Source organism: Monopterus albus, unplaced genomic scaffold (genome assembly GCF_001952655.1).
Source record: "Monopterus albus unplaced genomic scaffold, M_albus_1.0 scaffold25.1, whole genome shotgun sequence".
NCBI lineage: Eukaryota > Metazoa > Chordata > Actinopteri > Synbranchiformes > Synbranchidae > Monopterus > Monopterus albus.
Genome location: NW_018127905.1, coordinates 1835342 through 1852089, shown reverse-complemented (window position 1 = coordinate 1852089; position 16748 = coordinate 1835342). Strand labels below are relative to the sequence as shown.

Below are 16748 nucleotides of genomic sequence, written 5' to 3'. Positions count from 1 at the left end.
AATGAAATACACAGTTCAACAAACTGAACGCCTGGAAGTAACAAATGCATGGACCAGTTTTTGGGCCATAGAAATGGTAAATGGCCTTATATAGTGCATTTCTATGAATTAATGTGCACTAAAAGCGCTTTGCACTATTTCCCATTCACGCACACATTCACACACCAGTGATATCACCGGTGCCAGAGCAAATTCCATCAATTAATCATAAAGAAATGAGTTAAGGGCCTTCCTTAACTGTAACTTACTCAATTAATGAACAGGTCTGGTAGTGTTAAATAATTTAATGAAATACACAGTTCAACAAACTGAACAACAGTTCACTGTGTCCTGCTAACAACTACTCTGTGTGTGTTCAAAGCCCTAGAGCGCCACCGTTGTCCAAAAACTATTAAAAACACTTCAGTGAGCTACAATGTGGCATGTGGGGGACAGCTTCAAATTGGATGCACACCACAACTAGTTGATGCTACAGCATCAGTAAAAGACCAGCAACAGCTGCATTCTATGTACATTTCCTTTTCAGGAGCATTTTATCCGATATTCCTTTCACTATTTGTTTCCCCTTCCTTTCTGTTCCTCTGCCCAGGATGGCTCCAGAGGTGGCTGCAGTGGAAAAGAAGGGTGGGTACAACCACCTGTGTGATATCTGGGCCGTCGGCATCACTGCCATTGAGCTGGCTGAGCTCCAGCCGCCCATGTTTGACCTCCACCCAATGAGGTGAGTCAGTGCTCACAACATGGACTCTAGCTCAGAATTAATGACCTCCCCAGGTGTCAGAGCAGAGAGATAAACAGTAGTGACTTGTGTTCTTTGGCTGGATGCTTTGCATTTTCTTCCTGACAGTCACTGTATATAAACAATTCAGACATTTTCCAGCCTGGTGACATTTAAAACAATGTTTCAGAGCACTGATGTTGATGTCCAAGAGCAGCTTCCAGCCTCCAAGGCTCAAGGATAAGTCCAAGTGGTGAGTTGAATGTCTTTAAAATATAGTGCAATCATTTCTTCCTTTTAATCTGATTGATAACTTTTAGACACACATTCATTCACACTGTGTCGCTCTCTCATCTCGTTTCCTTCTCTCTGCAGGTCTGCAGGTTTCCAAAGCTTTGTCAAGATGGCTCTTATTAAAAATCCTCGTAAAAGGCCCTCAGCTGAGACACTGCTGCAGGTTAGCCTTTTCTTTCTAAAATGAAAAAGCTGATATCTAGCCATTATCATATAGGTACTATTATAAATAGTATTATTTTGTTTTGTTTTTAACCTTTTCATATTGAGGAAAGGTTGACTGCCTTGTCTTCTACCAGAGAACATGGAAATGAATTTGGCCAATAAAGCATCAGCTTTATTGGCCAAATTCAAATAATATTTATTGGCCAATGCAAATAAAGCTGATGCTTTATTGGCCAGATGTGGCCAGAAACTGTTCTTGTGCGCACAGTGACCTGTAGCGCCGTCCAGAGGGGAGGAGTTCAAACAGATTGTGTCCAGGGTATGAGGGGTCTGCAGTGATCCTCTCCACCCTCCTTTTGACCCGTGAGGTGTTCAGGTCCTCCATGGAGGGCAGACTCGCACCAGTTATCTTTCCTGCAGTCCTGTTCCTGTCCCGTTTGGTTGCTGAGCCAAACCAGACAGTAATGGAGGAGCATAGGACAGACTTGATGATTCCTCTGTAGAACTGTATCAGCAGCTCCTGGGGCAGGTTAAACTTCCTGAGCTGGCGTAGGAAGTACATCCTCTGCTGTGCCTTCTTGGTGATGGTCCTGATGTTGGACGCCCACTTCAGGTCCATTGATGGAGTTCTGTGTGGAATGTATCAGATTTGGCTTTTTTTTCCCAGCTTTTTTGTGTTGTTCCAATGCAAACACAATAAATAGACATGAGAATACCAGGAAGGTTCATTGTTATATCACCTTTTTGCATTTTTGTCTTGATATGACAGTACTGCAGTTTCAGACAGGAAACATAGGGACAGAGGGAAATGGCAAGCCATAAAGCTTGACTGATGTTGTACAGGTGTTGTTGTTACCCCATGATCCCATATTAAAGTCTCACACAAGTTTTGCGTGATGTTACTGATGAGCTGAAGTTAGCAAACATTTTAAAGTGCATGAAAAATGGAAAAAGGAGATCTTCCTTTAATAAAAAATAATTTTGTTTAATCTGCGATTCAGAGGTGTGTAACCTTCTTAGCAAGGGTCTTTCAAAGACTAATATATTGATGTTTCTGTAACTCCTCCTTCCAGCATCCATTTGTGACACAGCTACTAACCCGTAACCTAGTCATTGAGCTGCTGGACATGGCCAACAACCCTGAGCTCCACTCCATGCACATAGACAACCTGGATGATGCCGAGCTGGAGGTCAGTGCTACGTGGAGTGGGACAGAACTGATAGCAAGTCATTAGACTGAGCAGCAGATGATATTTAACATGTTCTACAGTACTTTATGAACCATGCATATAATTTCTGTTCTGTATGTTCAGAAAAACAATATAGTTGGTAGCTAGAAAAAAATCTGAGTCCTTTAAATAATGTATTGTGTTTTTGTGTTTTTGCTGGTGTGTTACATAAGTACTCTGTTGACAGGCTGGGGAAATTGCTCCTGACAAGATTCAGTCAGCAGGGAAACACCTGCCTGCAGAGAGGACCCTGTCTGAAGAACAATGTGAGAACACACACACACACACCGACAATCACAGACAGGCTTTAAAGGAACAGTCACAGTTTGAAAAATTCTGAGTTTTTGTAAGGAAATTGAGTTCATCTCAACAAACATGTCTTCACCTGAAGTATAAACAAGAAACTGTTGCAGCACGTAACTCCCCCGTAAAACCACAAACTGTCATTTTTCATTTGTGTGTGCAGAATAATCAAGTAAGATGCCGCGGGTTAGTAGATTTAAAATAAAACAATGGCTGTTACATTAAAGTGTGAGGTTTAATTTGAGTAGGTGTGGGACATGTAGCGCTTTAACACATAGTGCCAAAAGTTTAGGGGTTTAGAAGTAATTGGACAGATACACATGAAGTCAGACTAAATCATCATACTTGATATTTTGTGGAAAATCTGTTGCAGACAATGACTGCCTTAAGTCTTTGATGCACAGACATGTTCTCCCAGACCTTTACTGCAGCCACCTTCAGCTCATGCTTCTTATGGGGTCTCCCTGCCCTCAATCCAGTCTTCATTGATATTCCAGCTCTTCGCCCTAAATAGCGGTTGGTTGCTTTGGAAGAACGTTTAGGGTCATTGCCCCTCATTCACTAATATGTGTGTAGAAATGTTCTTGCACACAAAATTACTATCACAATCATGACACGTTCTAAAACAACAGGTGTGTGCCCGAAATGAGCAATTAGCATAACGCCACCACCCATTTTTGCCTTGTGGATAAAGATGAATTTGCATAGGAGAAGCATGACAGGACAGGACTTGAACCTGAGGAGATATCTGATGAGAGCTGTGTCTGATGATTAAGATGCTGTTCCAGTGAGCTGTGTAGCTCCAGCAAAACTTGTCGGGAATGGCTGAGAAGCCATTCGTCACTCTCTTCAAACGCGTTCGTCAGCCTCTGGAGATGCACCCTGTCCTGAAGGAATGAGCTGCATTGTCTCCCAGCAAGGCTCAATATGCCATCTGAACACTTGCTCAGAGGTGAATTGGAATTGTTTATATTTCCTGCAGCCTCTTAATAGGCTGCAAAGTAATCAGGTGGCTACCAGTTAACATTGGCTACATATGTGCACTAGAAATTGGTAGGAAGGGTCGACCACTGTAGGCTACATCAATAATAACAATGAAAAACAACCCTGATGCATTTCAATATGGACATTCTTGTGTAACTATCCATATTGTATGCCTCATACTTTTAAGCTAGAACTGGGACTGGGATAGCTGAATATTTTAATCCTGATGAAAAGGTGTCACTTTCTATTTTACATTAGAGCATTACTAAATTAATGGTTAAAGCCACAAATAAAATTAATATAATATATCAAAATGTGGGACTATTCCTTTAACTCGCCTCAAACCACTTCATATGCTTGTTTGCTGTTTTGTGTCACATTGTACAGTTTGATTCTGAGAGCCAGTGTATGTGCAAGTGCCCTTGATGGCTATACTTGTGACTGTATGCACGTGTATATACTGTACTTTGGTTGTACTTGTCGATGAGTCCCTTCATTGTCCACCACAAGCGGCGGTATTCAGTGCTCTAATCTCCATAATATGAAAAAGGACAAAAGCCTCTCAGTCATTCTGCTGATGGCTGCCCTCGGCCTGTGACCCGTCCATACATGTGGGATGGAAGCTGCGTCAGAGGATGGCACTGAGAACATGCCAGTGGAGTGTGACACACAGTGGTACTTCCATGCACTGACTAGAGTGACTTCACGCTGCTGTACCTCCAGAAGACTTCTTATGGCCCAAGTGTATCTAACGTGATAGTCTAATTTTACACTCTAGCCATCACATGGTGTTGACCTCAACATCCCTTTCATACAGTATGTTTTTTTCTTAAACACACAAGCCACAAACACATTGAACATCTGCACCTCAGTTTGACCAATAGTGCCTTTGAAGGTAGTACCGCTGTCACTAACGCTACTGCTATTTGCAGAGTGAAAGACAAAACATAAAAATAGAATTTGAAACCACATTCATGCTGCGGATAACATACTTCTTCTCTTTATTTAACCAGGTAAAAAACCCATTGAGATCACGATCTCTTTTACGAGGGTGACCTGGCCAAGTGGTCAACAACACATGTTGTCAATACATAAGTTTCAATACAAATCAAAAACATTAAACATTTAAACAATCAAAACCATAAATACAATAATCAACAATACAACCAATTTAAAAACACCTACACTGACCAATAGAGTCCTGTTGCCTAAGAGCCATAAGAGAATAAAAAGCTTTAACTGAGCATAATTCAGTAAGTTTAAAATCTGCTTGGAAACTATTCCACGAAGAGGGAGCGGCAAATCCAAAAGCCCGTTTCCCTTTTTCGGTCCGAACTCTAGGCACCATGAGCTGATACTTATCACAAGACCATAAGGCATATTTGGTATCCGATCTACGTAAAAGAGAGCATAAGTATGCCGGAGCTAGGCCTACCAAAGCCTTGTACACTAGCACCATCCAATGAACATGTCTTCGCATGCTCAGAGACGACCACTGTGCTTTAACATACAGGTCGCAATGGTGCGTTAGTCGACTACAACCCGTCACAAACCTCAAGGCACTGTGGTAAACCACATTTAAAGAATGGAGACATCTAGCTGAGGCATTCATATACAGTACATCACCATAATCCAACAGGGGAAGAAAGGTCGCTGATATTAAATATTTGCGTGCTTGCAAGGAAAAGCAGGATTTATTACGATAAAAGAATCCAATCTTCACCCGTAATTTTCGAACCACATTAGCAATGTGGGTTTTAAAAGACAACTCACAATCAAGTAAAAAACCTAAGTACTTATAGCTAGAAACCAGCTCAATCAACACTCCCAGATCTGTTGTTATTGACAGAGTATCTGTACATACTGTAGAACACTAGTCAAAAGTTTGGGGAAGCTTCTGTTAACACAGCTCAGCTGTGCAGTGACGATTGATCATTTCCAAGAAAGGGCATGTTATGTTCACTGTGATGGAATTTCTTTGGCAAGCACATTACAAGTCTCTGCAGATTTCTCATCCTGCAGTGAAACTGCTGACAAGGTGGAAATAAAATCCTAAGTGTCATGTGTAAATGAAAATATGATCAACTTTATTTCATTCATTTATTTCTAAGCAGCAGAGAAACAACTTCAAAGACATTTAAAGTTATAAAATGATGATGCTTTGGTGCAGGAGTGTGAGAACCAACCAAACTGAGAGGGAACAGCAGCTTTTGGTTCACTAGTTTCCTCATCCCCTGCTTCAGTGTATAAAACTGTCAACCAGCAGCTCAGGCTCTCTGTGGTCTCATGATAGCACACTTCCTCTTGTCAATCACACGTCACTGAAGAGACGGTGGGCCCCTGAGCACAGGCGTGGAAAAGGGCCCTACCTCTCCAACGCTGCAAGAGCAACACTTATAGACTGAGCACCACTGTGATTTGTGTTCAGTTTGTCACTTTGTGGGGTTATTTTGTGTGTCTTTGTACTTGTTTTGCATCAGTTTTTAGCTATTTCATAGTTGCTTTGTGTCTCTTTGTGATATGACACAATTTTTAGCAAGGTTGCAATGATACATTTATTTGTCTCTTTATTATGATACAATATTACCAGAAAATAAGGAACTATGTAGCCTACACAATAACTAATTTTTGACCTGTGAGGTGTACTGGTCCTCTATGGAGGCCAGGCTGGCACTGGTGATTCTTTCTGCAGTCCTGACTGTCTGCTGGAGTCTGTTTATGTTCTGTTGGGTTGCTGAGCCAAACCAAACATGGAATAGCAGAGAACAGACTCAGTGATTCCTCTGTAGATATGTATCAGCAGCTTCCGGGGCAGGTTGAACTTCCTGAGCTGACGCAGGAAGTACATCCTCTGCTGTGCCTTCTTGGTGATGGTGCTGATGTTGGCCAACCACTTCGGGTCCTGGGAGATAGTGGAGCCCAGGAACTTGTAGAACTCTACTGCTGAGTATGATGGTGCACTCTTCCTAACATCCACTGAGAGCACACATCCCTGGGTGGCACCTGTGCTGAAAGACCGGGCACTGGATGTGGTTTTCCCCAGCCTCACCTGTTTCTTCCTGTCTGTCAGAAAGCTAGTGATCCACTGACAGATGGGGGCAGGTACAGTGAGCTGGGTCAGTTTGGAGTGGAGGATGTCTTTGATGGAGGTGTTGAAGCTGAAGTCCACAGAGAGGGCCCGTGCATAGGCCCCTGGGGAGTCGAGGTGTTGCAGGATGTAATGCCATGTTGACTGAGGCTCATCAGTCACCTGAGAGCTGAGTGCTCATCAATATTGTGAATGAGAAAATGTCTGGATTGTGTGTGAGTTCATTTATTTCTAAGCAGCAGAGAAACAACTTCAAAGACATTTCAAGTTATAAAATGATGATGCTTTGGTGCAGGAGTGTGAGAACCAACCAAACTGAGAGGGAACAGCAGCTTTTGGTTCACTAGTTTCCTCATCCCCTGCTTCAGTGTATAAAACTGTCAACCAGCAGCTCAGGCTCTCTGTGGTCTCATGATAGCACACTTCCTCTTGTCAATCACACGTCACTGAAGAGACGGTGGGCCCCTGAGCACAGGCGTGGAAAAGGGCCCTACCTCTCCAACGCTGCAAGAGCAACACTTATAGACTGAGCACCACTGTGATTTGTGTTCAGTTTGTCACTTTGTGGGGTTATTTTGTGTGTCTTTGTACTTGTTTTGCATCAGTTTTTAGCTATTTCATAGTTGCTTTGTGTCTCTTTGTGATATGACACAATTTTTAGCAAGGTTGCAATGATACATTTATTTGTCTCTTTATTATGATACAATATTACCAGAAAATAAGGAACTATGTAGCCTACACAATAACTAATTTTTGACCTGTGAGGTGTACTGGTCCTCTATGGAGGCCAGGCTGGCACTGGTGATTCTTTCTGCAGTCCTGACTGTCTGCTGGAGTCTGTTTATGTTCTGTTGGGTTGCTGAGCCAAACCAAACATGGAATAGCAGAGAACAGACTCAGTGATTCCTCTGTAGATGTGTATCAGCAGCTTCCGGGGCAGGTTGAACTTCCTGAGCTGACGCAGGAAGTACATCCTCTGCTGTGCCTTCTTGGTGATGGTGCTGATGTTGGCCAACCACTTCGGGTCCTGGGAGATAGTGGAGCCCAGGAACTTGTAGAACTCTACTGCTGAGTATGATGGTGCACTCTTCCTAACATCCACTGAGAGCACACATCCCTGGGTGGCACCTGTGCTGAAAGACCGGGCACTGGATGTGGTTTTCCCCAGCCTCACCTGTTTCTTCCTGTCTGTCAGAAAGCTAGTGATCCACTGACAGATGGGGGCAGGTACAGTGAGCTGGGTCAGTTTGGAGTGGAGGATGTCTTTGATGGAGGTGTTGAAGCTGAAGTCCACAGAGAGGGCCCGTGCATAGGCCCCTGGGGAGTCGAGGTGTTGCAGGATGTAATGCCATGTTGACTGAGGCTCATCAGTCACCTGAGAGCTGAGTGCTCATCAATATTGTGAATGAGAAAATGTCTGGATTGTGTGTGAGCACATTGGCCTGCTCTTTTTTTTTTTTGTCTTAATCTGATAAAACCCACAGATATGTATGAATGCTGCCCAACAATCCTTTTGTTTTGTTTTCAGTTAACCAAGTGAAGTTTGGGCCCCAACGGAGGAAAGTCACAGAGCCTTATCCTGATCTGGTAATATACTTTTTCCTACCAAGATATATTCTGACAGCGGCATTCTATACTGATGAGCTGACATACATGAATGTACATGTATGCTCTGTTGTGGTTCTCCTTTCAGCAGGGCTCTTATGATGACTGGAGTCTGTCTGGAGATGAAGACAACTCACTGTAAGACTTCTCTTTGTTTTCTTCTTCACTAGCTTTACTCCATATGGGAAATATTACAGGATGCTTGTTTAGAACTGTGACTAGTTTTTTAATAGTGTCCAACAGGGCCTCCAAAGCCAAAGATTTCCAGCATGTGATATGTGTTGATTTCTAAATACCCAACAGTAAAGTAAGCACGGCCATGTTAAGAAGTGGATGATGTGTTCCAGTATGGCACCCTATTCATTTATTTCTTTAGGCTCTCATGTTTTATTAGTCAAAATCTGTATATTATTTTACTGATTTCTCTTAAGGCTCTTCAAGCCCTTTATCAAGTCCTTTAGATAATACATAAAGTTTTTATAGAGGTACAAATTTTCCCCTTGTATTCATCATTTTACAACCTTTTTTTATTGTGTAATGGCCATGCAAAATCTTTTTTGGGGAGTGAGTTGGTATCAAGTTAGCTGTAATTATGAGTCTGACCACTACGACCAAATTGCCACTGGGCACTAAAACACAATCAGAGTGTGTAACAGAAGGTGGATAATAAAGCTTTAGCGTGTTTAAAAGAATGAGGCACTTTGGCGTTACCAGCATGGGCACTTTTTAGTTAAACTGATGGGCTGATTATGTAAAAATGTTGTCTTATTAAAAGCAGCAGGGGTAGTAATATCAGTGTTTCTTATATTCCTAATAGAAGAGATATTAATAGTAATAACAGCAAAGATACTAGGAGCAGGTTTCAGTTAGTGACAGTATTATCACTAACAATACTTTTAGCATGAAAAGGTTAATTCAGGTTTATTACAGCTTGGGTCTCTGTTGTTTTGGCCATCATTTCTATCAGTAAACATACTCACTAAATGCAATTATGAGTGTGTGACAACAAGAAGCTTCCAAGGTTAATACAACACTTAACAGTAAACTGTGTGAATTTGTGTACACTTCAATGGAAGTGTGCCAGATACAGCATGGTGCAGTACATTTAATATCCATATCTTATGCCAAATTATTTTGGTCTGTTACCAACAAAATGTCCGTCTCCATCTTCCAAGTCCAAATGCAGTTAATGCTTGAGTCCAAGTCCGAGTCATCGGTGCTCACATCAAATCCCAGTCATGAGTCCTGATAATCAGGACTCAATTCTGAGTCGTGGACTTGAGTAATACAACACAGACTTATGTAAACTTGACCAGACCTTTTTAAAGAAGGCTAAAACCTAAACATGGATAAGTGCTACTAGCTGTTTCCTGACCCACCAGACTTCTTTTGAGTGATGTCACTACATTCCCAGGTCTCAGCAGGAGGGCCACACACAACCACCACTGAGAACACTGAGGTTATGATCATATTAATTATAAAGCCCTGGCTGTAGCTCTTCTTAATAACTAACTTGTTGAATACTTTGTTATTATTATTGATAGTAATGATGTCCAAGACTGGGAGCGTAAGATCTGAGTAGTAGCAAACCCTAATTATCCTTAAATTTGACACAGAATATCAGCAGAACTCTCAGGCTTCAGAAACCGACAAGAGTCGCTCTCTGGTTTCTTCCTTCCCATTGTTATGGGCCATTCAGACCCGTAGTCAGATAAACACCAGGTCTTCCTGTTGCAGGAGCCTGTTGGAATGTGTGGAAGAAGCTCTGCAGCTGAGGTAGGCCGCGTCCATCACCTCCAGCCTTTTCTAACAGCAGTGATTACTTTTGAATATGTAAATATCAGCTAATGCCAACATGTTTGACATAATCAGTGGGTTTGTGTTTGCTGTGTGTCCACTAATCTCATCCCCAAACCCTAAAATCCTGCTGTACTTCTTTATGAACTGGATGTGGCTCTGATTCAGCACAAACCCTCTGGTTCTTAGCTCTGTGGGCTTTTTTTTCTTACTGTTGTGGTGTTGACTCTGACTATGTTCTGCTGTTAGCCTTCCATCAGCATCCTCAGCATCTGGCTTTGTTATCCAGCTTATTGTTGTGATGATGTTGCTTGGTTTGGGTCTCAGCAGATGACTCCATTCTTTGATGTTTAGAGCCTGATCAGGACATTGTTGCTCCTTTGTCTTTCAGGAGTTTAACCATTAAGAGGGCGCCATCTACTGATGTAAGTGGCAACACAACAACTATAAACTGACTCAGTAATAAGCATTGTAAAAATATTCATATATGTGTTTAGGTGTAGCACTGTATGTATATATGACCTTAGAATTTTATATACAAAATAAATATATATAAATATTTATAATACCTGTCTGAACCACAAGATTTGATGAATGAGTTCACCATGAATCCTGTTTTACAACAGTCACTCCAGTAATTTGTGATGAACTAACAGACCAACTAGCATACCAGTATCCCCGCAAGCATACGTGCTGTATAAATATTAGAACATGATGTACATTTTATAGTATTAGTATATACAGTAGTATGATATCGTGACATACAATCGTGTTTTCCCTTGAGAGTGACTAATGTGTTTGCTGATGGATTTCAGGGTGTCAGGAACAGCGGCTTGTTAAGTCCATCTACAGCCTCCCTGCCACCCTTCAGCTCGCTAACTCCCAGCACAGAGAGCAGAGACCTGACACTGAGACCAAGCTGTACGCTCAGGCCTGACACCTCTGCTGGCTCTACCTCCAGTACAGGTACAACACATCACGCTCACCATTTCATTAGAGCTCATGTCTCCAACATATCATGTACGTACACATTGAGAGCCGCTGTACCAGAGACAAATTCCTTGTGTGTCCAACACACCTGGCCAATAAAGCTCATTCTGATTCTGATTCTGATATCAGATAGGCTTTATGGGCCAAACAAAGACTGAGCACAAGAAAAAATGACTTTGTGCTCCTCTCTCCTTTGCTTTCATAAGTTTTGGCCAGGTGCTCAGCCACGCAGGACATCAGGCAGCGCTGTGATCCCTGTCTGCCTGTTGCAGGCGCTGCAACAGCAGAGAAGAGGAAGGTTGCCAGTGTCTCCTCTCCAAAAAGAGAAACATCATTATCACCTGAATGGAGCACACTGAGAAAAAAGACTGAGGACTCTGTGAGTTCAAACCAAACATCTGTATCTTCATATCAGTAGCAAACATCAATAAGCTTGTGTGATAAGCTAACCTAATAACTTCCTAATAATTTGGTTGGGGTCCTTTAAAAGTCTGTCTGCCTATAAGATGACAAATTATGCAAACAAACAAGATATTTATTGTTGATGTGATCTGACTCCCCCCCCCCCCCTTTTTGTTTTGTGTAACCTTTGAACTTTCTAGAGGGCTGATTGTCATGGACTTCCTCCTACCCCTCAAGTCCATGTAAGTGTGAAATCTAACAGCATGTCATCTACTATAAAAGCTGACCAACTGCAATGCTTAGATGGCTAACACGATAAGCTTCCTCACATGGCATGACACAAGCTGCACAAGAAACAGTTTTTATGTCAAACTCCTGCTGCTGTTTTTATGGTTGAACCATTTAAATACTCACCACTCAACACTAGGTGAGAGACAAATGGTATTTCAATTTTCTGTATGTCCTGCACATATAGTGAATTGACAATAAAAATCTTTAACCCTTAATCTTATGGAAATGTTTTTGGATGTATCAGTGAAATTCAGTATGACATTTGGTATCTTTGGAAGCCTCAACATCCAGTTACATGTTGGCTTGGAGTAAATAAGTAACGGAGCCGAGCCAAAGTTAGTTAAAGAAAGCACTATGTGTCTCATTTTTACACAAAATAAACAATTGGATTCTTAATAATGTACAGTATGGTTTATTATTTCATAGAACTAGGGTTTTATTTGACTTTTTACATGTGTTTCAAATCTGCCACCCTTCTCCGAGTCTGTGCCACCTCATCCAAAAATTTCTAGATCCGCCTCTGTTTATATTCAATACATAAAGTGATTATTATAATAATCAAACATGCTGTTTTTGACAGGGTGGCCATCTATAAAAAATTTTTTAAAGGATCATTATTTCAAACCATTAGTAATTCAGTTGCTATGCTGGCTTTGTAGATGGGAGCCTGCTTCTCCAAAGTCTTCAATGGTTGTCCTCTTAAAATCCACTGTGCTGTCACCTGGATTTTACCCAAGACAAGAGGTAAGACAAGAAGGTCTCCTAATGTCCTGACACTGTAATAGAGTGAAGGGAGCTTTGCTACAAGTCTCATCAACTGTACGACAAACAACATCAACACATAATCTCTATCTTAAGGTGCTTTTATTGTCCCTCTAACAAACACTTTTCCTTTTCAGATCAGTACCTTATCCTTGGGGCAGAGGAGGGCATCTACATACTGAACCTTAATGAACTTCATGAGGATACACTAGAGAAGGTAAGAAAAGGACTGAACCATGTATTTTTGTTTTTTTAGATGAACTCGGTCTAAAATTTGAGACATGAGTGGTGCTTTCTTTGTTATTGAACATCATGGTGGAACAATAAATGGTTCATATGTGTCCTGGGTACCATTTTAATTTTAAATCCAGTGATCAGAAAGGAGGCTCTGGCAGATTGTGGAACATCAGGGGAGGGGAGGAGAGGAGCTCTGCATCATGGGACGCCCCTCAGCCTAGGTCTATAACTAAGGGATGGTACACCAAACCAAATCTACCCTAGAATGCATGTCCAATAATTTTATAGACACCACTACACAGGCAAAGGCCATCCTGTTCACTAGAAACCACTAGTATGGTTAAATATACTCAGTGGCAAGAGCAAAGTGCTCTGTTGGGATGATAAGGCACAATGAGGTCTTTAAAATACGATGGAGCCTTGTCATTATGGGCTTTGTATGTTAGTAGAAGGATTTTAAAATCTATTCGGGATTTTACAGGGAGCCAGTTTTTCAGCATCACTTTGACGATATTGTGTAGGTGAAATATAAACTTTATCATCAAAGCTGATATTTCAAGAACAGTTTTGATGTACAGATGTGTGTAATGTATCAAATTACAGCACTCAGTAAAAGTCAGGCTCGCTGACTCTTCTTTCTTCCTCCAGCTGCTCCCTCAGCGTTGTACATGGCTGTATATCATGAATAATGTGCTGATGTCTGTATCAGGTAACAGATCCCTTAAAATAATGTTTTTATCTGAGAACACAGCGTACTGTATATTACCTGTTGCTCTAAGGGCAGAGGTCTTCCTGCATCGCTGCTAGTTCTTTCACATTGGCTTGGTGTATCTCTCCCCTAAGAAAGTCTCCATCCCGCAGGAAAGTCATCCCAGCTTTATTCCCACAGTCTGACAGCTCTGTTTGAACAGAGAGGACATGTGCACAAGAGACACGGCAGTCTGTCACTCGGCACCAACCGCTTCACTGAGAGGATCAGCCACAGGTAGGACAGGGCATTGGTTTAACATTACCATTTAAGGAAAAAATAGTAGAAGTTGTGGTAGTGCTGTAGCACTGCACATAATGTCATTATGGACTCGAACATTAGGTGGCCTCAGACATTTTTAGTCTTACACATGGAGGATATAAGTCATTTTTTCTCTTGATCCACAGAAAGTTTGCCATATCTGTGAAGATTCCCGACACTAAAGGTTGCAGGAGATGTAGTGTAGGTAAGTGATACAGAGTTTACTCTGTATGCTCTGTATGTTTCTTCAGTACCAACATCAAACTCCTCACCTTTTTCTTTCTCTTAGCAAGAAACCCGTACACAGAGAGTACATTTCTATGCGCAGCAGTTCCATCTGGCCTGGTTCTGCTGTTGTGGTATGAGCCTCTCCAGAAGTTCATGCATCTAAAGGTTTGTCCAGACATGTTACACTTTAAATGGTCTTGAGTATTTTAAGGACTTTGTGTATTTCTGTTCTAGAGGTTCAGCCCATATTGGTAAAATTATATTACTTGTAAATTTAGCTCTGTTAGTGTTAGGGGTGTTTTAAGCCAAAGTAGATACAGTAAAGTAGGCTTATTTTCAGAAAAATGTCTATCTCATTAAGGTGCATTGAAGATACAGTAAAGTAGGCTTATTTTCAGGAAAATGTCTATCTCATTTAAGGTGCATTGAGTACGGTAATTTCTTTTCACATAAAATTCCAGGCTAGAGACTTCTAGTGAAACTCAAACTGACATCAACAGCTGCTGGAAAAAATTTCGTTGTGCTATGCATAATGACAATAAAGATTCTTGGCTTGACTTGACTTGTTTCCTATGACCTCTTCTGTCTGGCAGCTGCTGTTTCAGACTTTTAGAACAGTTTTAAACCAGAGTTGACTTGGCACGCTTGCATTAGCTCTGATTGGATGGAAGTTTTTCTCTTTTCTTGTTGGAGGTTTTTTGAGCTGTTTTCATTCAGGCACATTTTGCACCAAAAACTTATGAAGTTACTGTAGATTATTATAAAACTGCATCATTTCATCCTGAACACATGATAAAAAGGCTTTTCACAATGGAATTATTTCTAAAAGAGCCTAGGCACCACATATGTGGTGCTGATACACATGTTTACAACAGTAGTGCCATTTGGGTAAAGTTTCACATAAAATTCTAGGTGAAAAATTGTGCACTTGTTCTGTCATGTTTTGCTTACAAGGTTTTATGTGAACATGCTAGTATCTCCTTTCAGAACTGTAAATCAGTCACTCACCTGCCATCATGTAACCTAACTGTCCTTATTCTGTGACCATCTGTTTGACATGCAGCAAATAGCAATAAGGCTACCGGACTCTCTGCCGATATTTGAGCTGCTGGTGTCGGTGGCAGATGAATTCCCCCAGCTGTGTGTTGGGGTGAGAGACTGCAGTAATGGCAAACCACCCACCAGCCAACAGCTCAAGTTTGATATTATAGAAGTGAGCGGCACACCTATTTCAGTACCAGGTAGGATGACTGCTGTGATTATCCACTGCTGTTCAGAGAGCTCAGTTTAAAGCTTAAACTAAACTCTCCTCTTTGTCACCGTGTGCATCTGCAGATAGTGGAGCACTCAGGGCAGTACAGGTGACCCAAATGGACAGAGACACTGTTCTCATTGCAGTAGAAAGTAAGTCACTTCCATCACAACGTGTCATCCAAATCCTCCAGCCAGTTTTCATACCGATTCATAACATACTGTGTCTCAAACCTGATGCTCACTGGACAGAAACCGTTAAGATTGTGAACCTCCACGGGCTTCCATCCAGAGAGCTGGCTGCTGAAATGGTCTTTGACTTCCCCATCGAAACTTTAGGTAGAAACAATCATGTGAAAAACACAGTGAATGAGACTTGATGTTCTACCTGACAGTTGAATGACATGACGTGTTCTGACAGTCTGCTTACAGGACAGCGTGTTGGCTTTCTGGAAACATGGACTTAAAGGGAAGAGTTTTCATTCCAATGAGGTGATTATCTACTTAGGACATTAGGACTTACTGTATGTCAGACTGAGCTGATGTCATGTGTTTGTCATTCACTCATTTATTTGTATTATCGTGTCTATAATGTGAATTTCATCTTCATCTGCAGGTAACACAAGAAATTACAGATGAAACTAGAGTATTCAGAGTTTTGGGAACAAACAGGTACATTAACTCACAATATCAGTATCATTCACTGTATAATGGAGCAGTTGGTTGTAATTGTAAAGCAGGTGTAATAGTACTGGTAGTTATAGCGCTAACTGTAGTAGTGTTATTAGGCAAATTAGCAGCATCGGTAGTAGTATTTGCATAGATAGTAGTGGCAGTATATTAATACCTGTATTTGTGATATTAATATCAGTGATAATAGCACTAATATTATTAACCAAAATAGTGGTAGCAGTATTAATAGTAGCAGTAGCACTGCAATATTAATAGCACTAATAGTGGTAGTGGTATTAATAGTAGTGCATTAAGTAGTCTTAAGCCAGATTTATACTTCTGCGTCACTGCACGTATGCAAACGTATGAGTACGTCTTTCAGACAGTTGCATAGTCTGTTGCATTTATACTTTTGCGAACATTAATGCTCTGACTAGGGGATGCTCAAACAACAAAATACAGAAAATACAGCAGAAGTCAGGAAACGTAAATCAATGAGACATTTTTTTGTGAAAACAAGTACTTCTCAATAGGAAGCGAAATCAACCAATCGGCGTGCAGGATGTGTAGCTCCACACAACACATAGTTGAGTTGGGAGTATGCGCATTGGCCTGTCTGTGTCTCTCAGAGACTTGCACCCTTTGCTGTGTTGGTACGTGTCAACACCTATGCATAGTTTTAGAGAAGTATAAATTTGCGTTTATTGATATTAGAGAGTAGTT

General features: G+C 41.3%; 1 protein-coding gene across 2 annotated transcripts in view; it reads left to right on the top strand.

Moving 5' to 3' along the window:
- Positions 1–16748, top strand: part of map4k2 (mitogen-activated protein kinase kinase kinase kinase 2) — a 34791-nt gene that overhangs the window by 16276 nt on the left and 1767 nt on the right. Inside the window, exons 9-31 of one of the 2 annotated variants that reach the window (XM_020594922.1) lie at positions 590–721; positions 909–971; positions 1094–1175; positions 2251–2367; positions 2594–2672; positions 8310–8368; positions 8478–8524; positions 10124–10162; positions 10575–10608; positions 10999–11149; positions 11380–11552; positions 11776–11817; positions 12526–12610; positions 12766–12845; positions 13514–13574; positions 13727–13850; positions 14021–14079; positions 14164–14267; positions 15166–15343; positions 15438–15506; positions 15606–15692; positions 15775–15845; positions 15970–16025. In XM_020594922.1, coding sequence (XP_020450578.1) covers positions 590–721; positions 909–971; positions 1094–1175; positions 2251–2367; positions 2594–2672; positions 8310–8368; positions 8478–8524; positions 10124–10162; positions 10575–10608; positions 10999–11149; positions 11380–11552; positions 11776–11817; positions 12526–12610; positions 12766–12845; positions 13514–13574; positions 13727–13850; positions 14021–14079; positions 14164–14267; positions 15166–15343; positions 15438–15506; positions 15606–15692; positions 15775–15845; positions 15970–16025 — 1992 coding nt within the window. Of the gene's footprint in view, positions 1–589; positions 722–908; positions 972–1093; positions 1176–2250; positions 2368–2593; positions 2673–8309; positions 8369–8474; positions 8525–10123; positions 10163–10574; positions 10609–10998; positions 11150–11379; positions 11553–11775; positions 11818–12525; positions 12611–12765; positions 12846–13513; positions 13575–13726; positions 13851–14020; positions 14080–14163; positions 14268–15165; positions 15344–15437; positions 15507–15605; positions 15693–15774; positions 15846–15969; positions 16026–16748 lie in introns of both variants that reach the window. The other variant, XM_020594921.1, reaches the window with a different exon arrangement.